The 27,692-nt window shown below is 41.3% G+C and overlaps 1 protein-coding gene and 1 long non-coding RNA gene across 5 annotated transcripts in view; one reads left to right on the plus strand and one right to left on the minus strand.

Moving 5' to 3' along the window:
- Positions 1-25,126, minus strand: part of PAPOLG (poly(A) polymerase gamma) — a 43,450-nt gene extending 18,324 nt beyond the window's left edge. The window contains exons 1-9 of one of the 3 annotated variants that reach the window (XM_089326396.1): positions 24,948-25,126; positions 21,391-21,552; positions 18,546-18,612; positions 15,534-15,615; positions 15,189-15,298; positions 12,825-12,878; positions 10,504-10,615; positions 6,839-6,928; positions 278-416 (exon numbers count right to left, since the gene is read on the minus strand). In XM_089326396.1, coding sequence (XP_089182522.1) covers positions 278-416; positions 6,839-6,928; positions 10,504-10,615; positions 12,825-12,878; positions 15,189-15,298; positions 15,534-15,615; positions 18,546-18,612; positions 21,391-21,552; positions 24,948-25,012 — 881 coding nt within the window. In that variant the 5' untranslated portion in view covers positions 25,013-25,126. Of the gene's footprint in view, positions 1-277; positions 417-6,838; positions 6,929-10,503; positions 10,616-12,824; positions 12,879-15,188; positions 15,299-15,533; positions 15,616-18,545; positions 18,613-21,390; positions 21,553-24,431; positions 24,693-24,947 lie in introns of those variants that run through there. The other 2 variants (XM_002709855.6, XM_089326397.1) reach the window with 2 other exon arrangements.
- LOC149128093 (uncharacterized) overlaps positions 24,755-27,692 on the plus strand; it is an 89,391-nt gene continuing 86,453 nt past the window's right edge. The window contains exon 1 of one of the 2 annotated variants that reach the window (XR_016229352.1): positions 24,755-24,966. This is a non-coding gene — a long non-coding RNA (uncharacterized LOC149128093). The remainder of the gene's footprint in view (positions 24,967-27,692) is intronic. The other variant, XR_016229353.1, reaches the window with a different exon arrangement.

Here is a 27,692-nt window from a genome sequence, read left to right on the forward strand (position 1 = left end):
ACAGATAAGCAGAGATTAACAGTCTCACATTGCTAGTAATTTGCAGAGCCAAATCTATCATAACCACTTTTCCAAACTAAAGGCCCACATTCATAGAACCCCGGCAGAAAGTTGCCATCTGGATGTCCCACTATTGCCTCAAATGTAGTGTTCTTACACTTTTAACGTAAGGAATGTAAAACAGAAAAAGTGTATGCATGGCTCTTACATTTTCAAGTAAATTTATATATATGCAGCAAGTTAGTAAATAGTCAAAAGTATGCATATGAATACTTACCACTTAGAAAAAACTAAAAAGAACTTATGAACTAAAGTAGAAGCTGCTGCATTTGGATATAACTGGCAAGTTCTTGCAACCAGCATAGCCCAGGAGACACCACCAAGGAATCCAAGCATGTTGGAATAAATACCACGCCCTAGACAATTAAAATATTTGTTAATTATTATTAAGATCTTCTTACTATCCTTGACATTCAATCGAATGACTGTAATCTTAAGACTGCTTCTGGGGCCTGTGCTGTGGTGCAGTGGGTTAAATCCCCAGCCTGTAGTGCCAGCATCCCATATGGGAGCCAGTTCAAATCCTATCTCTCCTCTTCTGATCCAGCTTTTTGCCTGGGAAAGCAGTAGGAGATGGACCAAGTGCTTGGGACCCTGCACCCGCATGGGAGACCTGGAGAAAGCTCCTGCTTCGGATCAGCATAGTTCTGGCCATTGTGGTCATTTGGGGAGTGAACCAATGGAATGGAGGATCTCTCTCTCTCTCTCTCTGGCTCTACCTCTCTCTCTGTGACTCTTTTCAAATAAATAAATATTAAAAAAAAAAAAAAAAAGACTGCTGCTTCGAATTTTTCCCCTATGGACATTAAAATTGGTAAGGAAACCTTCACATTAGGCCCACAGTCTATGAGTAAACCATAAGTTCTCATCTTACTCCCTCTACTTTATACTCTATAAAATACCTCAGAGTTCCAACTGCCCAACTAGGCCCTTATTGACATTCCTTCTCTTTGAATATTTAGGGTTGACAGAAAGATATCTGGAGAGTCTAAAAATAAAGAGGAATAAATATTTCATTAGTAATCATATTCATGAATAGTATTTTACTTTAAAAGTATTTATTTGAGAGACAGAGCTCCTATCTGCTGGTTCACTCCCCAAAAGCTTGCAATGGTTGAGGCACTGAAGCCAGAACGTAATGCAAGTATCCCACATGGATGGCAGGAATCCAACTTACTTGAGTCATTACCCCTGCCTCCCAGGGTCTGCAATGGCGGGAAGCTGAAATCAGCAGGTGAAGTTGGAATTAAACCCAGGCATTCTGATGTGAGTATCCTAACTGATGTCTTAACTGCTAGGCCAACTGCTCACTCCACAAGTAGAATTCTGAAATCAAGTATAAGCTTGAGGACTAACTTCAGTATTTCACAGAAAATGGACACTTCTTCAAAGTAGATCACTGATATTAACTCATTTCTTATATGACAATATGACTTTTTTATAGCAATCTGTAAAATATTATTACCATATTTTATCAAACCTAGGATATCTTCAACTATATAATGCAGCATGATTTTATGGCCCACTAAGCAAACGAGAGAAAAACATACAAAGTATCAATTTCAGACATTAAATATGAAAACCATGCCTCTAAGAATTGACAAAGCATGATATTTAATCTGTAAGAAAAGACAAACTGGGTTATCCCTTCACTGCAAAATATTTTAACTTGACTACACAAGATACTCCAGCCCAAGGACAAATTCTACTTGCTTAAGGTTTTTTTAGACTTTCACTGTCCCACACAGTAGTCATAAACTACTTGTGGCTAATTGTTTCTAACAGTTTGTTTACATAATCACATATAGTATGATCCATCCATGTAAAGTACATTATTCAATGAATTTTAGTACATTGTGTTGTACGACCACTGTCATAACCACTTCTAGAACATTTTCACCACCTCAAAAAGCAAACTTTTACAGTCATACCTCTCATCTTTCCCCACAGTCCTACCAGATATAAGCAACCATTAACTTACTTTCTAACTCTACAGATTTACCTGTTACGGACATTTCATATAAATGAAATCATATAATATGTGGTCTTCTATGACTGACTTCTTTTAATTAACATAATGATTTCAAGGTTCATATATGTTGTAACATATGTATGTATTTCCTTTTATTGCCAAGTAATATTTGACAGTATGGATAGATCATTTGTTGACTGATTCACAGTTCATGGGCATGTGGCTGTTTCCACTTTTTGGCTATATCATGAATAATGGTGCTGTGAACATTTGTGTTTTTATGTGAACATATGTTTTCACTTCTTTTGGGCACTATTTAATTTTAAATATACTGAAATGAAAACTTAAAAATTCAGTTCCTTAGCTGCACATTTCAAGTGCCAAAGAGCCACATGGTTACTGTATTCGGCAGTAAAGACATAAAACATTTCTGTAATCACAGAAAGTTTCATCAGATTGCTATTTTAGAGTATGTAAAACCTGGTGCCACAAGTACAGCACAACTTATATGTATAGTCATGTGCCACCTAACAGTGTTGTGGTCAATGGCTGAGTGCATATATGATGATGATACTACAAGATTATAATAACGGAGCTGAAAAGTTCCTATTGCCTTGTGGATGAAAAGCTGAAGAGACAAGGGAAAAGGAAACTGCAGGGGAAGAAAAGTCACAAAGAATGGTTTGGCAGACACCTTTGCAGACCTCAACAAGTTTGTTGAAAAGTTTGAAAACAGGAGGCTGGCGATGTGGTGTAGGCTAAGCCTCTGCCTGTGGTGCTGGCATCCGACATGGATGGGATTCATATGCTGCTCCTCTTCTGATCCAGCTCAGGGCTTATGGCTTGGGAAAGCAGTGGAAGATGACCCAAATGCTTGGGCCCCTGCACTCACTTGGGAGACCTAGTGGATGCTCCTGGCTTCAGATCAGCCCAGCTCCGGCTGTCGTGGTCAACTGGGGAGTGAACCAGCAGATGGAAAACCTTTCTGTCTCCCCCACTCTTTAATTCTGCCTTTCAAATAAGTAAAATAAATTTTAAAGAAAAAAAAGTTTGAAAACAAGGATCCCAATACTTCAAAGTTGTCATTAACAGAGAAGAATGTAGGGCCGGCGCCGCAGCTCACTAGGCTAATCTTCCGCCTGCGGCGCCGGCAGACAGGTTTCTAGTCCCGGTTGGGGCGCCGGATTCTGTCCTGGTTGCTCCTCTTCCAGTGCAGCTCTCTGCTGTGGCCCAGGAAGGCCTTGGAGGATGCCCCAAGTGCTTGGGCCCTTTACCCGCATGGGAGAGCAGTGTGCCGGCCTTAGTGGCCATTTGGGGTGAACCAACTGAAGGAAGACCTTTCTCTCTCTCTCCCTTACTAACTCTGCCTGTCCAAAAAAACAAAACAAAACAAAAACAAAACAGAGTTTATAGTGCATTTATCTGCTTACAAGCTAACCGATGATGAAAAAAGAGGTTGCATCATAGCATAGTGGGTTAAGCTGCTGCTTGTAATGCTGGCATTCCATATGGGTGCCAATTGGAGTCCTGACTGTTTCACTTCCAATTCAGCTTGAAGCTAATGGCTTGAGAAAACCAGTGGAAGATGGCCCAAGTGTATGAGTCCCTGCCACCCATGGGGGAGAGCTGGAAGAGGCTTGAGGCTCCTGGCTTTGGCCTGGCCCACCTCCAGTCATTGCAGCCATCAGGGGAGTAAACTAGCTGATGGAAGATCTCTTTATCTTTTACTCTGTCTCTGTGTAATGCTGACTTTTGAATAAACAAATCCTTAGAGGGGAAAAAATCTAACCAACATGGACATCTTTCTGAAAACAGTAATACTTCAAGAGCCTCAAGCAAGTCTTTCAGGGATCCAGAAGGCAGCACTGCAATCACAGGAGACAACAGCTACATGTGTGTTTTTGTCCTTGAAGACTTTCTAGCAGGCATGTGAAGGGTGATAATGATACTGATCTTGTGCAAACCTAAGTTAAAGTATTTCTTAGTTTTTAGCAAAAAGAATTTAAAAAAATTAAAAATAGATGAAATCTTGTAGAATAAGGATATGAAGAAAATAATTCTTGTACAGCTGTATGTTTAAGCTAAGTATTATTGATAAAGTAAAAAAGTTGAAAAAGTTAACACTGATAAAGTAAAAAAGTTTCTGTAAGTTAAGGTTATTGTGTCATTCAAGAAAAAAAAACTTTTTGGGGCTGAAGTTGTGGCACAGCAGGTAGAGCGCTGCAACACTGGCATCCCATAAGGGCACTGGTTCATGTCCTGGCTGCTCCACTTCCAATCCAGCTCCCTGTTAACGTGCCAAGGAAAAGTGGCAGAAGATGGCCCAGTACTCGTGCCCCTGCCACCCACTTGGGAGACCAGGATGAAGCTCCCAGCTGGCTATTGTAGCCATTTGGGAAGTGAACCAGTGGATGGAATAGCTCTCTGTTTCTCCTCATCTCTCTTTATGACTCTGACTTTCAAATAAATCAATCTTTAGTAATAAAAAAAGAAAAAAACTTTAAAATAAATTTTGCATAACTTTATAGTGTTAATAAAATCTATAAGTAGTGTATAGTGATGTCCTAGGCCTCCACACTCAATCTATTTTTTTTTTTTTATTTTTATTTTTTGACAGGCAGAGTGGACAGTGAGAGAGAGAGACAGACAGAAAGGTCTTCCTTTGCCGTTGGTTCACCCTCCAATGGCTGCCGCGGCTGGCACGCTACGGCCGGCGCACCGCGCTGATCCGATGGTAGGAGCCAGGTACTTATCCTGGTCTCCCATGGGGTGCAGGGCCCAAGGACTTGGGCTATCCTCCACTGTACTTCCCTGGCCACAGCAGAGAGCTGGCCTGGAAGAGGGGCAACCGGGACAGAATCTGGCACCTTGACCGGGACTAGAACCTGGTGTGCCGGTGCCGCAAGGCGGAGGATTAGCCTAGTGAGCCGTGGCACCGGCCCACACTCAATCTTAATTGACTCACCCACAGCAGCGTCCAGTCCTGCAAGCTATTTCAAGTAAGGGCCCTACATAGATGTGTCATTTTTAGTTTTTACACATTATCTTTATTGTATCTTTGCTATGTTTAGCTATTTTTAGATAAACAAGTAATTACCACTGTGCTACAACTGCCTACAGTATTCACTTTAGTAAAATGCTATATGGGTTTGTAGCCTATGAGCAATAGGCTACACCATATAGCCTAGGTGTGTAGAAGGCTATACCATGTAGAACTGTATGATGTTCACACAATAACGAAATCACCTAAGGACACATTTCTCAGTGCATATCTTCATTGTTATGTAACACATGACTGTAGCTACAGATAACATAGAATGTGTTATGCTAGCTCAGGATTAGGTCCTTTTTTTTTTGACAGGCAGAGTTAGACAGTAAGGGAGAAAGACAGAGAGAAAGGTCTTCCTTTCATTGATTCACCCCCTCCAAATAGCCGCTAAGGCCAGCGCACTGTGCCGATCCAAAGCCAGGAGCCAGGTGCTTCTTCCTGGTCTCCCATGCACTTGGGCCAAGCTTGGGTCTCCAAGCACTTGGGCCATCCTCCACTGCCTTCCCGGGCCACAGCAGAGAGCTGGACTGGAAGAGGAGCCCCGGGGACAGAATCCGGCGCCCCAATAGGGACTAGAACCTGGAGTGCCGGCGCCGCAGGCGGAGGATTAGCCTAGTGAGCTGCGGCGCCGACCCAAGGATTAGGTACTTTTATGAACCATATATATTAAAAAATATAGTTCTAGGTTTTATCAGGAAAATGTTGAAAGATAAAAACAAGTTAAAACCATCACTACAGGCTCTTTATTTAATAAGTTAATTGAATCCTTATGAATCAGACTCTTGGGGTTAGTGTTGTGGCTCAACGGTTGAAGCTGCTGCCTTGGATGGGAGCATCTCATAAGGACACCTGTTTGAGTCCTGGCTGCTCCATCCACTTCCAATCCAGTTCCCTGGTAATGATCTGGGAAGGCAGAGGAAGATGAACTAAGTGTTTGGGTCCCTGCACCTATGTGAGAGACCCAGAGGAAGCTCTTGGTTTTGACCCAGACATTGTGGCCATTTGGGTAGCGAGCCAGTGGATGGAAGATCTCTATCTCTCCCTCTAACTCTGCCTTTTGGATGGATGAATGGATGTATCTTACAAAAAGAAAAAAAAAATCAGGCTCTTTGCTGTTAGTAGAGATACAAAGATAAACAAGATGGTCTTTCCCACAGGGAGCTCAAAAACAAATGAAGTTTCATTCTTCAAGTTCTGACCTTTTTTTTCTTTTTAAGACTTATTTATTTGAAACGTGGAGTTACAAAGGGAGAGGCAGAGAGAGAGAGAGAGAGAGAGAGAGAGAGAGAAAGGTCTTCCATCAACTGGTTAACTCCCCAAATGGCCACAACGTCCAGAGTTGTGCCAATCCAAAGCCATGAGCTCCTTCCAGGTCCTTGCACGTAGATACAGGGGCCCAAGGACTTGGGCCATCTTCTACAGCTTTCCCAGGCCATAGCAGAGAGCTGGATTGGAAGTAGAGCAGCATGGACTCGAATCAGCGCCCACATGAGATGCTGGCACTGCAGGCGACAGCTTTACTCACTATGCCACAGTGCTGGTCCCAAGTTCTGACTTATTTAAACTGCTATCCTGAAACCCTAGATGGAAAGCTTTCAGTTTTCACTCAAGGGAGGAGGGAGAGTCACACATCGGGAAACCATAACCAACGCACCTGAAAAGCTAAGAGCTATTCCAAAGTTTATTGGCCTTAGATAGAATCAATAACTCTGAGTTAAAATTTTATAACGCAAACATAAATGACTTCAGATACTTACTTTTTGCCCATAATTTGACTGCTCTTAAGGTGAGTCTAAAAGTTTCTTTATTTGGCACTAAATGCAAAATTTCATCAGTAACTCTACATCCTGTGAAAGACAAAAGTATTGATTTTTTACTATGCAACAAAATCCAGCTAATTCAAATACCCTTATTTTCAGACTTCCAAATGTTAAAAGTATGAAAGTTAGTAACATATTGGGGTCTATTTTCTATAACTATTTGAAATTCAGCACTTAGGAGAAATTACTTTGCTTTCGAAGGAATAAAAAGTACAGGATACTGCAATCTAAAATTAAAATAAAAGTGAGTTTGGCTGGTGCCGTGGCTCACTAGGCTAATCCTCTACCTGTAGCGCTGGTACCTCAGGTTCTAGTCCTGGTTGTGGTGCTGGATCCTGTCCCTGTGGCTCCTCTTCCAGTCCAGCTCTCTGCTGTGGCCCGGGAAGGCAGTGGAGGATGGCCCAAGTGCTTGGAGACCCAAGCTTGGCCCAAGTGCATGGGAGACCAGGAGGAAGCACCTGGCTCCTGGCTTTGGATTGGCGCAGTGCGCCAGCCATGGCAGCCGTTTGGGGGGTGAACCAACGGAAAAAGGAAGACCTTTCTTTCTCTCTCTCTCTCTCACTGTCTAACTCTGCCTGTCAAAAAAAAAAAAAAAAAAAAAAAAAAGAGAGAGAGAGAAAGTGACTGACAGAAAAACCATGGTGATTCACAACTGGGTATTCACAGACACTTTGTTAAAAGTGAACAAAGTAGGGGCTGGCGCTGCGGTGCAGTGGGTTAACGTCCTGGCCTGAAGCGCCGGCACCCCATATGGCCTCCAGTTTGAGACCCGGCTGCTCCACTTCCAATGCAGCTCTCTGCTTTGGCCTGGGAAAGCAGTAGAAGATGGCCCAAGTCCTTAGGCCCCTGTACCCATGTGGGAGACCCAGAAGAAGCTCTTGGCTCCTGGCTTCGGATGGGTGCAGCTCCAGCTGCTGCGACCCATTGGGGAGTGAACCATCAGATGGAAGACCTCTCTCTCTCTCTCCTCTCTGTGTAACTCTTTCAAATAAATAAATAAATAAATCTTTTTTTAAAAATGAACAAAATAAGCCCCTCATTTCAAGGCAAACATTTGACAAAATTTGCTACCAGTAATAAAATTAAAGCTTTCAAATTAAATTAGAATTTTGGACAACTTACATAAACTTGACACCTTTCTAACACATAAAATTTTTCTGATGAGACTGTGATAATATTAATGGATATGACTCAAAGTTTTATAGTGATGTGTGTTAACATTTGGAAGATTGAAATAGCTTTGTGAATCATCATTTTCTAATAGTTATTTTCCAATCATTATTTTCTAATAGTCCAAGTTATCTTAGCACAATAATCATACATGGGTAAAACATCCATGCAAACAAGACAAACCAATGGATTTTAAGTTAAAAATTCACTGATAAGAGTTTTAGATTCTATATTCAAATTAACCTTTAAAAAACTATCACTTGGGGGCTGGTGCTGTGGCATCGTGGGCTAAGCCTCTGCTTGCAGCGCCCGCATCCCATATGGGCATTGGTTCCTATCCCAGCTGCTCCTCTTATCCAGCTCTCTGCTGTGGCCTGGGAAAGCAGTGAAAGATGGCCCGTAATCCTTGGGCCCCTGCACTCGTGTGGGAGATCCAGAAGAAGCTGCTGTCTCCTGGCTTTGGATTGGCCCAGCTACAGCCATTGTGGCCATTTGGGGAGTGAACCAGTGGATAGAAGATCTTTCTGTCTGACTCTCCCTCTCTCTCTGTAACTCTACCTCTCAAATAAATAAAAAAAACTTAAAAAAATTAAAAAAACAACAACAACAACTATCAGTTGGGAGTGAGAGCTTAGTATAGATATTAAGACATTCACATCCTTCTCATAGGAGTGCCTGGGTTCACTTCCTGGCTCTCGTTCCTGACTCTGGCTTCCCACCAACACGAACTGTGGGGAGAAGCCACCCACATGGGAGATATGGATCATGTTCCCAGTTCCTGGCTCCAGTCCTCGCCAAGTGAACCAGCAATTGGGAGTTCTCTCACATCTCTCTGCCTCTCAAAACAAAAAAACTGAGAGCTGGCATTGTGGCTCAGTAGGCTGAGCCACCACTTGCCACACTGGCAACCCTTATGGGCACAAGTCCCAATCCTGGCTGCTCCACTTCTGATCTAGTTCCCTGCTGATGTGCCTGGGAAGGTGGCTGAAGATGACCCAGAGTGCTTGGGCCCTGACACCTAAGTGAGAGATGAGGATGGAGTTCCTGGTTCCAGGCTTTGACCTAGCCCAGCCCTGGCTGTTGCAGCCATTTGGGGAGTGAATCAATGAATACAAAATCTCTCTCTCTCTCTCATTCTGCTTTTCAAATAAATAAAACAATTAAAAAAAAACCTATCACTTTTATCACGAATATGCTAAGTGAAAGAAGCCAGACACAAAAGACTGCATATTATGATTCCATTTATATGAAATGTCTTGAAAAGGTCAATCTATGGAGATGGAAAATAGTGGCTTCCTGGGACTGGGGGTTGGAAGAGAAAATATAAATGGGCATGAGGGATCTTTTGAAGGTGATCACAAGTTCTAAAATTAATAGTGCTTAACTGTGCAAATATATAAAGTAGTTACCTATCCGTACCTCTGAAAAGGATGAATTTGTTATATAATTATTATTCCACAATAAACTCATTAGCAAGAAAATTTGTCACTGGTCAAATTTTGTTGATTCAAACAATAACCACAGAGGCCAGAGTTGCTGCACAGTAGGTTAAAGCCCTGGCCTGCAGCACTGGCATCCCATATGGGCAGCAGTTTGAGTCACGACTGTTACACTTCCAATCTAGCTCCCTGCTAATGTGCCTGGGAAAACAGGAGAGGATGGCCCAAGTGCCTGGGCCCCTGCACCCACATGGGAGAAGTGGAAGAAGCTCTGGGCTCCTGACTTTGAATCAGCTCCAGCCATTGTGACCATATGGGGAGTGAACCAGCAGATGGAAGCCCTCTTTCTCTCTCTGGCTCTACCTCTCTCTCTGATTCTGTCTTTAAATAAATAAAATAAAAATTAAAAAAAAAATAACCACAAATGTCTGGTATTATAATACTCTTTCCCTTCCCAACTACAATATCTCTAAGAGGCTGGATTTTCCTACTATAAGTTAACCAAAACAAATTATTACAACAGGTTGAGTGTAGAAGCAGATATGACAATCTGGCTATCTTCTAGTAAGTTAAACTAAAGAAATTTGCAAAAAAGTACAAAAAAAGTGCCATTCTTCACACATAAGAATTTGCTTATGTTGATTTATAAATGATTTATTATTATTGTCATTTCTAATTGACTGATATTTTTCAAATGTGTTTTATTTCTATAATACAGTAAATATCAACAGACATAATCTATATAAATTTAAGAGCTTTGGGATTCTCAGTAACTATGAAATCTAAAGATGTTGTGAGACCAGTAAGTTTGCAAATCACTATTATAAACAAACTTTAAAATAAATCTGTGTTTTTTTAGGATACTTAAATGTAGTCAAATTTACTGTATAAAGAAAATTACAAAGCCATTTTTGAGTTAGTTCAAACCCTAGAAAAGTTCATTAATCTATTTGTTTTCAAGCAGAGATCTAAAATTTGTTTCTAGAAGCTTACCATTTAGGCTGCGAATACACCTTATGTCAAGGCTTCTCAGGCGAGAGTCATCTCTTAGATCTAAATTATCTGATATGGTTTGTATTGCCAGTCTTGCAAAGACTAGATCAATCTTTGGAAAGAGGCAAAAAAAAGAGAAATATTACATTTCCTCCTTTCTAATCCATCCTCCCTCACCCTCAAAAATGTAAAAATTCTAATTATTAGTTTGGGAAGTTCTACCAAAACTTCAAAAAGTCTATGTAGGCAATCTCACATGCAAATCATTGAAAGTTTAAGGTAATTAAAATTTCAAGGAAAACATTTTAATTTTAGCATATATGCTGAAAAAATAAAAAACCAAAACCAAGACATCAAGATCTCTTTAGTGGATTTCTAGATGAAGATGGGAGATTCAGCACACACTTACATTCACTCCTTCTTGAATTCCCACTATTATGTCAGGAAAATTTTGCTTTGCATTTTTGCTCAGTTTTAATTTGATGTTAAAGGCATAACCCATTAAGAATAATGAGAGGGGCTGGCGCTGTGGCGTAGAGGGTAAAGCCGCTGCCTGTAGCAGGCATCCCATATGGGCAGCTGTTCAAGTCCCAGCTGTTCTACTTCCAATCCAGCTCTCCTATGGCCTGGGATAGCAGCAGAAGATGGCCTAAGTCCTTGGGCCCCCGCACCCACGCGGGAAACCCAGAAGAAGCTCTTGGCTCCTGGCTTTGGATTGGCACAGCTCTGGCTGTTGTGGCCTACTGGGGAGTGAACCAGCGGATGGAAACCCCCCCCACTTCTCTCTGTATAACTCTTTCAAATAAATAAATAAATAAATCTTTTTAAAAAAATGAGAATAACAGAACACAAGAGCAAAAGCTATGAAAGCTAGAAAGCAGATGGACAAGCCTTAACAGATCCAACAGATGTTAGAAAGCAGATAAATAATGTTATACCTAGGAAATAAAGGAGGCCATAAATACGTATATAACCACAACAAAAATATGAAGACGTGGGAAGAGATTAAAAAAAAAAAAAAAGGCAGCTCTGATACATATGAATGTTAGGCTTCCAGAAAAAAAAGAGAAAATAAAGGCAGAAAATCTAATCGAATTCAATATATGTTCCATGAAGCTAGGAACAAATGTTTCCAAATTCAAAGAGGATCACTGAGTACCACTACACTGATTGAAAAAACAGATATTAAAAGAATACTCTCATGAATTTTACAACTATGAAGGCAAAAAAAAAAAAAAATCATGTAAGTTTCCCAAGGGAGACAAAAATCAGTCTTTTCTTTTTCTGTTGGTTCACCCCCCAAGTGGTTGCTATGGCTGGCGTGCTGCGCCGATCCAAAGCCAGGAGCCAGTGCGGGTGCAGGGCCCAAGCACTTGGGCCATCCTCCACTGCCTTCCTGGGTCACAGCAGAGAGCTGGACTGGAAGAGGAGCAACAGAGACAGAATCTGGCACCCCGACAGGGACTAGAACCCGGGTTGCTGGCACCGCAGGCGAAGGATTAGCCTAGTGAACCATGGCGCTGGCTCAAACTCAGTCTTAAATACAAAGAATGAGGAGAACATTATTTCTCAAAGGCAGCAAAGAAGGGAGAGGACAGTAAAAGATCTTCAAAATTTTGAGAAAAATTCTCTTAAAACCTAGACTATTACACTTGGCTAAATTATCAAATGTAAGAATAGAATAAAGACACTGTTAAAGCAAGACATTGAAAAATGTACTCTTTCTCAAGAAGCTAGTGAATGAACTCCACTAAAATGAGAGTAAAAAAACTTGAGAGAAGCAAAAGGAAATTCCAGGATGGCATTAAAGGAAGATGCCCAGGTGACAGCTGTATACCAGTCATGGAGTTCAGATTTTTGCAACATGATAATGACATAATACCTGATCAATCTAAATTTACTTAAGAGAGTTAGACAAGAAGAGATTGGGTTTGAGCTGGTCATAAGTATACAAAAACAAGCAAACAAAACTCTGGAAGAAACTCTATTATACTTAGGGATAAGCTTTGAGTACTGTTTCTAAGATCTTAATAATGTAAACACTGAATATTGTTCCAACCAAAATTAAAGTAACACAATTATTTTAAAGAGATTATAGGAATGAAAGGGTGAACAAAAATAAAAGTCACGGGGATAGGAATAGAGGTTAGTTCATTTTCCATGCTGAGGAAGTCAACAGAAATAGAAAACACTAGTATTTAATTCTTTAAAATATGTGCCTATGTTGTCTAATACAAAAAGAAGCCAAAAAAACTTTCTTCTAACAAAAAATTCTTAGGTTAAATAGTTCAAATGAAAGAAAACAATATTTAAATACTTACTTCAATACCATCAAATTCAAATTTTATAACAGGTACAAAGGCATCTTCTACAGCCTACAAAAAAGAAAAAACAACTGTTAACACAAGTGTAATTCTTTTCTATTTTTTTATGATTTTATTATTGTGGCCAGTGCTGTGGCACAGTGCACTAAAGTCCTGGCCTGCAGTACCAGCATCCCAAAGGGGACCAGGTTCAAGTCCTGGCTGCTCCACTTCCAATCCAGCTCCTTGGTAATGGTGCCTAGGAAGGCAGCTGAGCACTGCCCCAGTCCCCCGAAGAAGTTCCTGGCTTTGAATCAGCTTAGCTTCAGCTGTTGAAGCCATTTGGGGAGTGAACCAGCAGATGGTTCTCTCTCTACCTCTCTCTCTAACTCTGCTTTTCAAATAAAGTAAATAATAAATCTTAAAAAAAAAAAAAAAAAAAAAAAGGTTTTACTCATTTGAGAAGTTTAAGTTACAGACAGAAACATCTTCCATCTGCTGGTTCATTCCCCAAATGGCCACAACAGCTGGAGCTGAGCCGACTGGAAGCCAGAAGCTTCTTCTGGGTCTACAACATGGGTGGGAGGGGCTCAAGCACTTGGGTCATCTTCCACTGCTTTCTCAGGCCATAAGTAGAGGGCCAGATAGGAGGAAGAGCTGCTGGGATATAAACCAGTGCCCAGGCAGAGGCTGGGCCAGGAACCAGAAGTTTCTTCTGGTTCTCCCACATGGGTCCAGGGTCCCAAGCACTTAGGCCATCCTCTGCTGCTTTCCCAGGCTATAGCAGAGAGCTGGATCAGAAGTGGAGCAGCTGGGACCCAAACCGGCACCCATGACATGCCGGTACTGCAAGTGGTTGTTTTACCCACTACACCACAGCACCGGTCCCAAATTTTTATTTATTTATAGGAAAGTCAGAAAGAGAGAGAGTGCACAAGCGAACAAATCTTCCATGCAGGCGTTCACTCCCCAAATGGCCATGACAGCAAGGGATGGGCCAGGCCGAAGCCAGGACCCAGGAGCTTCATTCAGGTCTCCCACATGGGTGCAGGGGCCCAAGCATTTAGGCTATCCTCTGCTGCCTTCCAAGGCACCTCAGCAGGAGCTGGACTGGAAACAGAGCAGTCAGAACTTGAACCAGTGTCATATGGGATGCCAGTCTACGCAGATGGAGGCTTAACCTGCTATGCCACAGTGCCAGCCCCTTGGTTAAATATTTATTTAGTTAGTTGAAACAGTTACAGATAGACACAGATGGAGACAGGGATCTTCCATGTTTCCCTAAATGGCCGCAATATCCTGGGCTGGGCCAGGCCAAAGCCAGGAAGCTGGAATTCTCTCCCTCTCTCTTGCTGTAACTTTTTCCAAATAAATAAATTTTACAAAATTACTAACTGGGGGCTGGCGCAGCGGCTCACTTGGCTAATCCTCCGCCTGCCGCGCCAGCACCCTGGGATCTAGTCCCGGTTGGGACACGGGATTCTGTCCCAGTTGCCCCTCTTCCAGTCCAGCTCTCTGCTGTGACCTGGGAATACAGTGGAGGATGGCCCAGGTGCTTGGGCCCTGCACCTGCAAGGGAGACAAGGAAGAAAACACCTGGCTCCTGGCTTCAGATCGGCGCAGCGCCCGCCGTAGCAGCCATTTGGGGGGTGAACCAACGGAAGGGAGGTCCTTTCTCTCTGTCTAAAAATCTGCCTGACCAAAAAAAAAAAAAAAAAAAAAAAAAATTAGTAACTGGGGCAGATGTTGTAGAGGAGGTTAAGCTGCTGCCTGTGATGCCAGAATCTTATATGGGTACTAATTCGAATCCTGGCTGCTCCACTTCTGATCCAGCTCCTTGCTATGGCTGGGAAAGCAGCAGAGGAGGGCCCAAGTGATTGGGCCACTGCACCCATGTGGGAGACTGTGAAGAAACTCCTGGCTTCTGCCCCAGCTCTGGCAGTTGGAGCCATCTGGGGAGTGAACCAGCATATGCAAGACTTCTCTCTCTGTAACTCTGGCTTTCAAATAAATTACTAACTGAACTTCACACATAGTAGCACCCATAATTTGACGCACATCAATCCTTTATCAGACATTATAGTAAATGGCTTATGTAAATTATCTCAGTTCTGATGAAAACCTTAGAAAAAGGTTGTGTCTCTGTTTTACAGATGAGAAAACTGAAACTCATAAATAACAGGTAACTTGACTAAGGTCTAAGAGCTGACGTGGTAGATTCTGGATATAACTCAAATCTCTATAAAGTCCATATTTCTTAATTTTTATGCATTATTTTAACAAGACACAGCAACTTTCTAAGAAATATTTTAATAATCATAAGCCTTGCTTTTCCAGGTATTTGCTACTATGACTAAATATTAAATGCTGGAGGATACTTACTCTTAAGTTTCTAATGCCATCTTGATGTTTCAGTTTTTCAAAAAAAGACTGAAAAAAATCAGATCTCTCTACATGTCTTGGAGCTACACAAAGTGCATCAATATCAGCTCCTGCAAATCAAAGTATTTCTTATCAGAAGAGTATATTATGTATTATATTGTTAAAGAAGAAAAAATAAACATACAAGCATGTATACAGAAGAAAGTATGAAGATGAATATAAGAAAATGTTAATAATGGTTAGCTATGAGTACCAGGAATTGTGTTCTTCAGTCTTTTCTAGTTATGAACAAGTAAGACTTTACTACTGAAAGTTTCTATCACCAGAACATAAAAAAGAAGTTACCTTTGGTGTGTACTCCAAGCCTATAGGATCCAAATGTGAAAATTTTACCACCAACAGTAGCCACAACTGAAGGTGGGAGATTCTAGAATAAAGCAAAAGTATTCAAGATATTTAGCATAAAAAACATCTAAATACTTCTGCCATTTAGTCGACCACATGATACATAGTACATTAATCAACCATATTAACAGGAAATTTGTAAAAGCACTTCAGGTTGCAAGTTGAAGCAAAGAGGATATTCTCAGAGACTCAGAGAAGACAAACAAAGTTGATGACCACTACACAAGCCTATATCTCTATTTTAAGAAAAAGATTTTGTATTACCTGACTCTACTTGACTCCAATTGTCTGTGTTTGGCTTCAACACACTCAAATCTCCAAAGTATGATCCTATGTACTGGTCTTCCTTTCTGAAGGAATTTAATCTCTTTCTATTTATCTGTCAATGTCCCTTGCTCATCCTTTCTGGATATTTTTCAAAGTTCATTTGAAGTTCTACATCTTCTATAAAGCCTTCCCTGATTATCCTCATTCTTTAATAAGTTCTTTTTCCTCTGTGCTCCTCAACCATTATAATCTTGAAATTCATTTATACTATTTTACTGAACTTTTTTTTTTTTAAGACAGGCAGAGTGGACAGTGAGAGAGAGAGACAGAGAGAAAGGTCTTCCTTTGCCGTTGGTTCACCCTCCAACGGCCGCCGTGGCCAGCACAGCGCGCTGATCCGATGGCAGAAGCCAGGTACTTATCCTGGTCTCCCATGGGGTGCAGGGCCCAAGTACCTGGGCCATCCTCCACTGCACTCCCGGGCCACAGCAGAGAGCTGGCCTGGAAGAGGGGCAACCGGGACAGAATCCAGCGCCCGGACTGGGACTAGAACCTGGTGTGCCGGCACCGCAAGGCAGAGGATTAGCCTAGTGAGCCGTGGTGCCAGCCCTTTACTGAACTTTTTTGTATGTAAATTATCTCTTCACCAATATTTAAATCTCTCAAAAATGAGAAATGCATCTACTAGTTTTCAGTATTTCCATAATGCCAAGTACAAATACCTGCAGCTTAACTAGAAAAATATCTGTATTTTTATGTATATTATGCTACATGCTGTTTAATGCATATTAAGGATTCAAGAGTATCACAATTTTATAGCTAGAAAGGAGTCACTAAATTTATTGATGACTAACATGAATCAAAAGGATACAGAAGCCCAGGGCCTTAAAAAGTTTATTGGTTTGCCTTTCTGCTTTTAAAAATATGATCCTTGTATGATTTGAGAATGATATACAAAATCCAGGGTATAATGCTTTTTCCCACAGCTATCCTATTGAACCAAAATGCCTAGAACTGGGGTTCAAAATTATTTAAAATTTATCCCAATTGTGTATAGAATACTCCAATGATTTTTTAAAAAGATTTATTTATTTATTTGAAAGGCAGAGTTACAGAGGCAGAGAGGCAGAGAGAGAGAGAGAGAGAGAGGTCTTCCATCTGCTGGTTCACTCCCCAAATGGCTGCTCGGCAGGAGCTGGGCTGACTGAAGCCAGGAGCCTGGAGCTTCTTCCATGTCTCCCATGGGGGTGTAGGGGCCCAAGCACTTGCGCCATCCTCCACTGCTTTCCCAAGCACATTAGCAGGGAGCTGGATCAGAAGTGGAGCAGCTGGGACTTGACTGGCGTCCATACAGGATGCCGGCACTGCAGGCCAGGGCTTTAACCCACTGCACCAGCTCTTCCAGTGATTTTTAATCTAACTCCAACCCTTATTATTTTTCAAACTAAAATATACAAAAAAGCATAGTGGACAGAGAAAATGACCAATTACCTAATCTATTCAATGGAAGATGTTAAAACAGACTGAATTTTCTGATTTATTGTAACTAGCTTTCACCTGCTCAAAATCTGACTTATCCAACAACCTCAGCTATCAATAACCCTGCTGAAAGCTCAGATTAGCCAGATAGGCTTCTGGCAGCAGAAATAAGTAGCATAAAGACCATGTTAAACTCAGTGACTGTAGTCTTAGGAGACTCATAACCTTATTAAATCCACTGTTTAAAAGAACCAATTCCATACATTCATCCTGGATATAAAAAAAAAGTTGTAACAGAATTCTCTAATAGGTGATTATATAATTTCTAAAGTCATGCAAATTAAAATGTAATCAATTTCAAAGGAAAAACAGTTAAGCTGCAGGAGGGGCAAGAAGTTGCACTGTCACAGGAGTAGATGTTTAGCACAGTGGTTAGGACACCACATTCCATATTGAAGGGCCTGAGTTTTTCCAGCTCTAGCTCCTGACTTCAGCTTACCACCAATGCAGACCTTACAAGGCAAGTGGTGAAAGCTCAAGTAATTGGGTTTCTGCTATCTATGTGGGAAATCTGTACTTCAATACCAGCTCATGGTTCTAGTCCCAGTTAGACTTAACTGTTGCAGGCATCTGGGGAGAAAACCACTGGATGGGTGCTTTATTTTTCCCCATCTCTCTGCCTCTCAAATCAATAAACAATTTTAAAATTTTTTGGAAGTTGTGTATTTGCAAACTCCTATGTCTCAAGGGCCCAGCAGTTATGGAAATAAGGGAATCTCACCTGAGAAACAGAAACAACAGGCAAATGGTAGTCATAATATCAGAGAGAACAGGAAATGGTGAGGGCCACAGCACTGGGGGACAGGAGCCTAATCCCACTCAAGCTTTTTTCTGCTGTGCACAAGAGCAGGCTCATTGCCACCAGATTTTATACTTCATAAGAAGTCTGAAATCTGGCTTGTAACAAAAGTAAAACCTTGTGAGATTCAAATTTTGGCTCACTTCATATGGATTGAATAAGAAATTTATATGGACTTGCAACTATATCCTCTACTAAGAAATTGAACTGTCTAAACCTATTCATTTCCAAGTACACCAGAGGTGACATTTTAACGAATTTTAGATAATTCTCAACTCCTGCATCTTAATGCCAGTACAAATGACAAGAATACAGCGAACAAAGAATTCCATGTAGTTTAGTTTTACCTTACTCTCACTGACGTCAGAAATCCATTCCTTTACTAAATTATTCAATTTGCCAAGAACAACCAGCCTGTAATAAAACATAAACACTTTAGATTAAAAGCATATACACACATAAACTGTATTAAAGAAATAAACAGACATTAACTTTATACTGGTGCTAGGGTAAAAGCATATTACACATGTATTAATGCTACCATGTATTGCTACATGGCATTTTTTTGGGGGGGAGGAGGGGAATCCTAGATTCCTAAGAGAGCCAAAAAAGATGTTAAGCATGGGGGCCAGTGCTATGGTATAGCAGGTAAAGCCACCGCCTGCAGTGCCAGCATCCCACATGGGCACTGGTTCAAGTCCTGGCTGCTCATTTCTCATCCATTTCTCTGCTATGGCCTAGGAAAGCAGCAGAAGATGGCCCAAGTCCTTGGGCCCCTGCAACCACATGAGAGACCCGGAAGAAGCTTCTGGCTCTGGCTTCAGATCGGTCCAGCTCTGGCTGCTGTGGCCATTTGGGGAGTGAACCAGCAGATACAAGACTTCACTCTTTTCTCTGCCTCTGTCTCTGTAACTCTTCCTTTCAAATAAATAAATCTTAAAAAAGTTAAACATGTTAGTATTTTGGTCTTTGAGCTATTTTCAAAATTCAAAAAGCCTAATAAAAATAACAGTCACCTTCCAGGAGGTTGCAGAGGCAAACTGAATTATCAACTTTCTTGGCCTTACCATAGAATTCAATCAATTCAGTGTGGTAATAAAGGCTGGCATTCTCTGATTTATATTAATCATAGGTCTTTAGATAATCAAAAATGGGTGAATTATTGGCTAATATTTGTGAAATACTACTTAATAAAAGCAGTTTGATATTACTAAAACAAGTATGCAATTGATGGCTTAAAAAAATCCATATTTAAAAATAAGAGTGGGGCTGGTGCTGCGGTATAGCGGGTAAGGCCACTGCCTGCAGTGCTGGCACCCCATATGGGCACTGGTTTGAGTCCCGGCTGCTCCACTTCCCACAGGCTCTCTGCTATGGCTTGGGAAAGCAATAGAAGATGGCGCAAGTGCTTGGCCCCCTGCACCTGTGTGGGAGACCCAGAAGAAGCACCTGGCTCCTGGTTTTGGAATTGCCCAGCTTTGGCCACTGTGGCCATTTGGGGAATGAACCAGCAGATGGAAGATCTCTCTTTCTCTCTGCCTCTGCCTCTCTGTAACTCTGCCTTTCAAATAAATAAATCTTTTTAAAAAATAAAAGAAAAAGAAAAAAATAGCGTTTAGGCATCTCAAAGATTTATATATATAAAACTGAACTGATCTCTCCAAACTTGCTTCTCCTTCATTCTTTCCCAGCTAATAGAACTCTACCCTTCAAGGTGAGGGAACTGAAAATTTTGGCATTATACACTGTTTCTTTCTCATATTAGGATCATTAAACTCTCAGAGGTGGGTGTTTGGCACAGTGATTAAGATGTTGCTTAGGGATATAAAGATAATTGAAAATGAATCTTGATGTGAATGGAATGGGAGAGGGAGCGGGAGATGGGAGGGGTGCAAGTGGGAGGGAAGTTATGGGGGGGAAGCCATTGTAATCCATAAACTGTACTTTGGAAATTTATATTTACTAAATAAGAGTTAAAAAAAAAAGAAAAAAAAAGATGTTGCTTAGGGGGCTGAGGTTGTGGCACAGTTAATTAAATCACAGCCTGCTACACTTGCATCCCATGAATGCCAGTTGAATTCCGCTTCTTATCCAGCTCCCTGCTAATGTTCCTGGAAAAGCAGTGGAAAACAGCCTGAGTACTTGGGCTCCTGCCACTGATGTGGGGAAGATTTCCTGGCTCCTAGCTGCAGTATGGCCCCGCCTGGGCCATTGCAGCCATTTGGGGAGTGAACCAGCAGATGAAGGATCTTTCAAAAAAAAAAAAAAAAAAAAAAAAAAAAGATCTCCCTCTCTTTAACTCTGCCTTTCAAATAATTAAAGATACCACTTAGGATGTCTGCATGCTATACTTGAGTGCCTATATCTGAGTTCTAGCTCTGCTTCTGATTCCAGCTTCCAGCTTCCTGCTACTGAGTACCCTGGAAGGCAGTGGTGATGGCTTGGGAGGTAAGGTCCTTGCCACACACATGAGACCTAGATGGAGTTTTGGGCTTGGACTGGCTGTTACAGGCACTTGGGAACATGAACCAGCAGATGAAGAACCTCCTTAAATAAAGAATAACACTCAAGAAATATCAGACAAAAAAAAAAAACCCTTCCAGATAAAATATATCCAGAATTCTAATACTTATCACTTCCACTGATGTCCCGCAGGTTCTAGCCACCATCATTCTCTCCTGGGGTTTTTAATTAGACTCTACTTTTGTCCTTGTGCCCTTGTTTCAGACTACTCTCAATAAAGAAGCCAGAGTGACTGTGCTAAAACATGAGTCAGATCAAGTAAATCTTCTATTTAAAACTAATACTTTCCCATTTCACTTGGAGTAAATCAAAACCTTTATAATGCTTAGTAAGGTCCCAAGTGTCCTTGCCTTCCAAGCTCCTTCCCATCTCACTTTCTTTAAGCCCAAATTTCCATTTACCTACTCTTCTTCCGATACCATAGTATCTTGCTATACGATCCTCAAACATACCAGGTGTGCTTCCACTCAGGCTTTCTGCTTTCTGTTTACCCATCTAAAATATAAGTGCCAAGAAGGCCAAGATTTTTCTGCCTTTTGTCATTCCTATATCCTTTGGTGGCAGGGATAGTGAGTACTCAATATATGCTTGTAGAATTAAAGATTAAATAAACATTAAATTATACCAAATGTTTAAATTAAAAAATTTTTGCGATTTTTAATGACATACCTGTGATTTAATTCTTCCTCATCTTCAAACACTCCAAATGGTTTCATGGCATCAATTAATTTCTGTGTATAAATATGATCAATTTCTTTAGGACATGCCAAACTAATTGGAGAGGTAATTCCATAGTGCTTTTGTTGGCGCTGGCTGTCCAGCATGGTGTTCCTGTTCAAGAAAAATGAAAGAGCAGAGAAAGTTCTAAGTGTCACATCATACTGATAACTGAGTATCTCTTGGGTTAATTTAGCAACCATAATTTACTTTAATTCACTTCATTTACCTTTACTCATTTGAGTTAATTTAGCCGCCTTAAAAATTGACTTAGTACTAACGGGGCAGGCACTATTTTTGAAAAGGAAAACTGAGTATTTTGTGTTTGTGAAAGGCTATTTGTACTGCCTCTAGTTTTCAGGGTTAGGATGCCTTTTCAAGCTAAAAGCAGCATGTGTTGGCAACTGTACCAACACCACTCAGTTCAAATGCAGAGAGTCTGAATGGGATCCGTGCCAGGGCCACCTCCACTACACCCTGCAGACATAAGTCAAGTACTATCTAGAGTTTAGAATCTTTGAAAAGCACCAAATGCTTGAAAGAAAGCTCTTGTAAAAACAATAGTCTCCCTACCCCAAGACACAAAAACATCCATTAGAAAGGTTGAAGTAATAAGGCTTTTAAAAAGAAATAACAACTAGTTGTCCTTGGGAAACCTATATTAATACTCATTGCTTGAATCAGAGTTTATAGTCCTAACTGTTCCGTGACTCACATTGAATAATTAACAATTCTTTACACTAAATGGCAACCTTTTATAGGAATACAACACAAGCCACCCTCCAAAGACACTAGCCAACAGCAAATTAGTCTTGAATGAAGTGCACCTAATTTCTGGTATTTTTGGTTTACAAAGACAATAATTTTAAAGCAAATTTTGGGACTAACAGTAATTGATAAAACTTTTTATTTTGCTACGAAAGAAAGTAAAAACAAGCACACAGATAAGCCAACCAACTCTACTATCCTCACCATGCTTTCATGAAGGGCCATTAATACCAACAGTAAGAATGTAATCTCAAAAGGCAGTCTTTTAAGTTTGAACAAATTGGTCCTGTGAAAAATTAGACACACAAAAATATAACAGTGATTACTTAGTTGTTTTTGGATTTTAACTTGCGAAAACACCAGCTTATCACTACTAAGCTCAGGGAGTCAAGATGCTTGTTAACTAAAGATTTCACTCAGGAGTTGGGTAGGAAGAGTCTCAACGGAAGATAAAATTGCCTCTATGACTCCTAAAAGGACTCAAAGAAAAAAGAGAAATGTCAATACCAGTTGCTTTAACTTCTCTTCATTATTTATTTTGCTTCAGAACTAATACAACTTCAATTCATCATTTCAAACTATACTTATTAAAGATCTGATTTAAAAAAATTTCAACTTTTTTATCTCTAAGAGAACTGCAGGAGTGTTCTGGTATTGTGTGCTTGTTTGTATGTATATGATAAATGGATGGGACAGATCGATTCTTTACATATGATCATTCTATCAATCTCAACAATAATCCTGGGAGGTAATCACTGAGTAAGTGCCATTTTAAAGGTATGTACCTAAGGTTCAAAGAGGAAGAACCAGAATCTAACTCCAAATCTTTCTACCATGCCATTCTCCCTTCTCACCTTCATAACTACTTCAGTTCTGGCACTATGATCCTAGATGTCAGTTTCTTACCTGCATGCTGAAAAATTAGGATACCTAGGTTCTTACTGGCTCTAAAATTCCAAACCAAGGATTCTGAAGTTCCCTTATCTAGGCAAGAAAAGAAGTAAACTACTAAACCTCACTTTTCCTTCAACCCATCAATGTCACAAGCAAACACCCCAAAGAAACTCTAGTACAAGTGTACAAGATGTGTAAAAAATATGCACTGCTACACTGTAACACTGCACACTTAGAAATAACCTCAGTCAATCACTAAGAGCAAAAGACTACATTAGGATGTACCCCTACAGTGGAATACAATGAAATAGTTAATATGAATTAGAACTAACAGTATTAACAAAATATTAACATGAAAGAAGCTCGAGATACCATGTTGCTCTACAGAATCAAGTTGCAGGATGACAAGTATGATACTAGTTATATAAAGTTTAAAACCAAGTAAAATAATGCCAATTTTTAAGAACACATGGGTATTCAGTAATAGCATAAAAAATGCAGCAACAATAAACACCAAATTCAGAATTGTGGGTATCTCTGGGGAGGGAAATGAATGGGACCAGAGAAGGTAGGACTCCTTCAGATGCTTTTTTAAAAAAAAAATACATAGCTATGTGTACACACTCATATTTATCCATAATGTTATGCTTTTGAGAGAATGGGTGGTGGCTACACAAATGACGTTTCTATTCTCTGCATGTCTGTATATTTAAATTATTTCATTATAAACCAAAATTTTAAGAAGCTACAGCAAAACCTGCCAAGCACGAAAACTACTTCTGACTTATCAAAGTGTGAGGAGCTACGTCCAGATCGACAGATACCGGGGGTGGGGGGATGGGGGGCTGGGGAGACCCGGGGGTGCGGGCGGCTCAAAGACCTTCGCTTTTTCTAGAGAAAGCCCTGCGCCGGGAGAGGTCATTCACTCCGGAGGACCAGGAGACAGCCGGTCGCAAGCGGGGAGCGAGGCAGGGGGATGGTATTTGCGCCAATGCAGACAGGAGCAGACAGTCTCAGACGGTGCAGGGGGCAGGAGAGTGACCGACAATTTCTCCTCAGACACACGCCTCTCAGTCCGCAGCCTAGTCCGCGGGCGTCCTCACAGGCGCGACAGCCGGGGGCACAGGCTCCTGGAGCCCGGGCAGGGGCGGCCAGGTGAGCCGCTGAGGGTAGGGGAGGTGCCCTTGCAGCCGCCGGCCGGGAGTCCGGCCGGGGACCCCCGCGTGAGCAGCGCGCCGGAGGAGCGGCAGGAGCGGAGAGCTAGCCCTGGGCTGACCACCTCAGCTCACCCCTCTCCACCTCGCCCCCAACCGCCGTCCCCCACCACTTACGCAGACATTTCTTTCATCGCTTCCTGCGTCTCCCTCTCCCGCGAGTGTCTTTCGCTCTGAAGTCTAGTTCTAGCTCTTCCTTCTCCCCTTGTCCACTTTCCTCCCGTCGCTTCTTGCTCGCTTGCTCGCTCACTTTCTCACTTACTACGGCCGAGGCATCCAACCGAGTAGTGAAAACACCACAAAACCGGCTCTATTTATGACAATACAGCGCGGCCGACGCCAATATGGCGCCCCTTCCCAGCCTGCCTCTCGCCCGCCACGGCCCCGCCCCTGGGAGGCCTGGGCCCGCCCTCGACCACACCCCCTCGGCTTTCGGGTCCCCGGTGGCTCTGGCGGCCCCGCCCATAGGGTTGAGGGCTCTCACGCTCCGAACGCCGGTGCGTGGAAGCGAGTGGTCTTCTTTGTCCGTGGACTGTCTAACCAGGCAAACCGCTTGGAAGATAATTTGGAACTATGTTTTCCTTGTTTCTCGAATGAAATCACATAACATGTTCTTTAAAAAAAAAAACAAACCAGCGGTCTTCCTTAGCAGGTACTATTTTAACTCTTCCCGCGTCGGTGGTTGACATGAGCGTCATCAATGCAGCGGCTGAGGAGATTTTAGTCAGGAGAGAGTCACACCTAGGATCGTGCGGCTGTAATACAGTTATGCCGGGGAAAAGCGGGCTTGTGAGTCGGAGGCTGTTGACTTCGCTTTTTAAGTGCCACCCCCTGATTGATGACGTCTTGGCGTTTAGCTTCGAGAGGTTCAAAGTAATTGCTAGCACTTTGCGATAGGATAAATCCAAGACGGAACAAAAATCTTACACTTTCAAATAGTTCAGACTGTGTTCCGTGTGAATGCAACGATGAAAATGGGAAATAGTGATCAATTTAAAACGGTTAAAGGGTGGAAGTAATTTCAGCTATTCACTAAATCATCTCAAAGGTTGACCTGAGCTGCTTGCTCTTGGGATGAGAGTGCTTTACTGAATGTTTTATTCATTCATCCAGAATATTTACTGAAAACCTGATTTGTGTCGGGCATTGCTAGGCGCCAGTGAAGGTGCATAAAACCTGAGGAATTCTTTGACCTTAGGAAGTTCAGAGTTAAGTGAGAGCAATCACATATTAGTGATGTTCTTCTATTGGAAACTTAAACGCCTACTCCATGTCAGGTGCTAGAGGTATTTAACTCTTGCCCTCCAGAGTTCGCTGTCTAGTGGAGGGGGTGTATGCACAGAAAATTAAGGTATGGGCTGTGACACAGATTGGGCCAGGGTGTTAAGGAAGCCCTAGAGAAGACCACCTAAACTTGAGGCCTCAAAAGCACCCGCTTAGAACAGGAGATGTGGCCTAAATTAGCAAGATTTGAGAGTAGGGGTTAGGTGCAGGTGGTAGGGAGAAGGTAAAACCCAATTCCAGACAGCAGAGTGGTAGCTAACGTGGGATTTTCTGCTACAAGATAGACTCAAATTTGAGTTCTAGTTTGGCTACTTTCTAGTTTGGTGACATCAAAAACAAAACAGAGAAAAAATCTTAGGCTTAGAAAAGCATTTTCCTCATCTATAAATGAGAATAATAGGATTGTAAGAAAATCAAATGAAAAAACATAATCCAGCAGCTGAAAAGATTTTGTCAGGAGGGAGCCATACTCAGGAATGTGTGACCTTAACCCAATTATGACAGCACTTCAAAAAGATCATGGAAAATGGAATTAAAAGGTTAAGTTTATTTTGGTGCAAAAATATTGAAAGCTATGCATGCTTTTTTCATAGTATGCAGTTTCCATAAACTTTTTGAACTACCCTAGTATGTATAGTCAATATGGATCTCAAGTTAAAAATTCAGTCATATAAGGAAGACACTTTATTTTCAAAAATGTAATTTTTGAGTTAACTGTTACTCTTCGAAGCTAACAGATAGTCGGGTTGTCCTGGCCCCCCCAAATGCCAGCCTTTTTTGTGATGGTGCCAAGGCCCCACGGGAGGGAGGGTAGAGTGTGTGTATCCAGTCCTGGGGCACCTGTACCTGTCTGCCCCACAGCTTAGGGAATTATAGTTTCTTCAAGGTCCCAGGTGCTAAATATGTGGTCCCCAAAGTTTTATGTTAATGATTAATGGATTAAAGGTGGAGACTTGATCCAGTTATGGTGTCTAAGCGGTAACCCCAGTGGGAGGTCTTTAGGGCACTGGGGGCATGCCCTTGGGAAGGCAGTTCTCCCAAGAGGGCTGGTTATCTAAGTGAGTTGAGTCCAGCTAGCTGCTCTCTCACCATGTGATCACTCCTCTACTGCTCCACCATCCTCCTGCCTCACCAGAGAGCCCAATCAATGGAACCCACCTGGTCTTGGACTGGGAACTACAAAACTCAAGTCAAAATGAACCTTTTCCTTTCTAAGTTAGCTTCTCTTAGCTATTTTAGTTGCAGTGACAGAAAACTAAGACAAAGGATTAGCCTTGTCTCAGACACAGAAGCCAGAAACAGTTACAGTCTGATCCTGTTATCTGCACAGTGTAGAGCACTTAGCACAGTGCCAGGCACACTACGATGCAATCAACTTAACTCTTATTTACATGGATTACCATAACTCTTATCTCTTTATTTTTATTTTTATGTGTTTATTTTTGAAATATTTCTTTCTTATTTTCTCTATACACTCATACAATGCCTTGTTTACTATTCTCTGCTGCAGCAGTTTGGAAGGGAAATGAACTCTGTTTTTAATTCTACTAATTCAGGAAAATCTTAAGGTGTTTCAAAGACTGCTTTAAACTTACACCAGATTGTCAAAGTCAGTATCACAGCAATATGTATTTATTTCCTGTATGTAATTTGTACAGTGGCTCTGTTTTGATTGCTTTTCTTCCTATTTTTCTCTTTGTTAATATACCTGTAATTTAATGCCAGTCCCTAAACCTTGTTTCAGTAAGGATATTTTCAGTTTTTTATTTACGGTATACATTGTTGTATTTGTTAAACTAAAATTTTCCAAATTACAAAAATAACCCATACTTGTAAAAAAGAGCAGACATCTGTCCTTTCCTTCCATCCCTCCCTCCAGTTTTACTTCCCAGGGGAATCATTGTTAACAGCTGTGTATCTAGCCTTCCAGAATTTTCTCAATATGTCCCAAACCGCATATAAACACATACCAGAGGTTTTTTTCTTATTTTTAATTTTGAAAAAAAAAAATGTGATCATACTATATGCCTAATGTCCTGGCTCCTTACCTTTAAAAATGTATTTATTTAGTAAAAGATTTATCTATTTATTTGA

The sequence above is a fragment of the Oryctolagus cuniculus genome, chromosome 2 (genome assembly GCF_051225735.1).
Source record: "Oryctolagus cuniculus isolate XC-2025 breed Fujian yellow rabbit chromosome 2, ASM5122573v1, whole genome shotgun sequence".
In the NCBI taxonomy this organism is placed as follows: Eukaryota; Metazoa; Chordata; class Mammalia; order Lagomorpha; family Leporidae; genus Oryctolagus; species Oryctolagus cuniculus.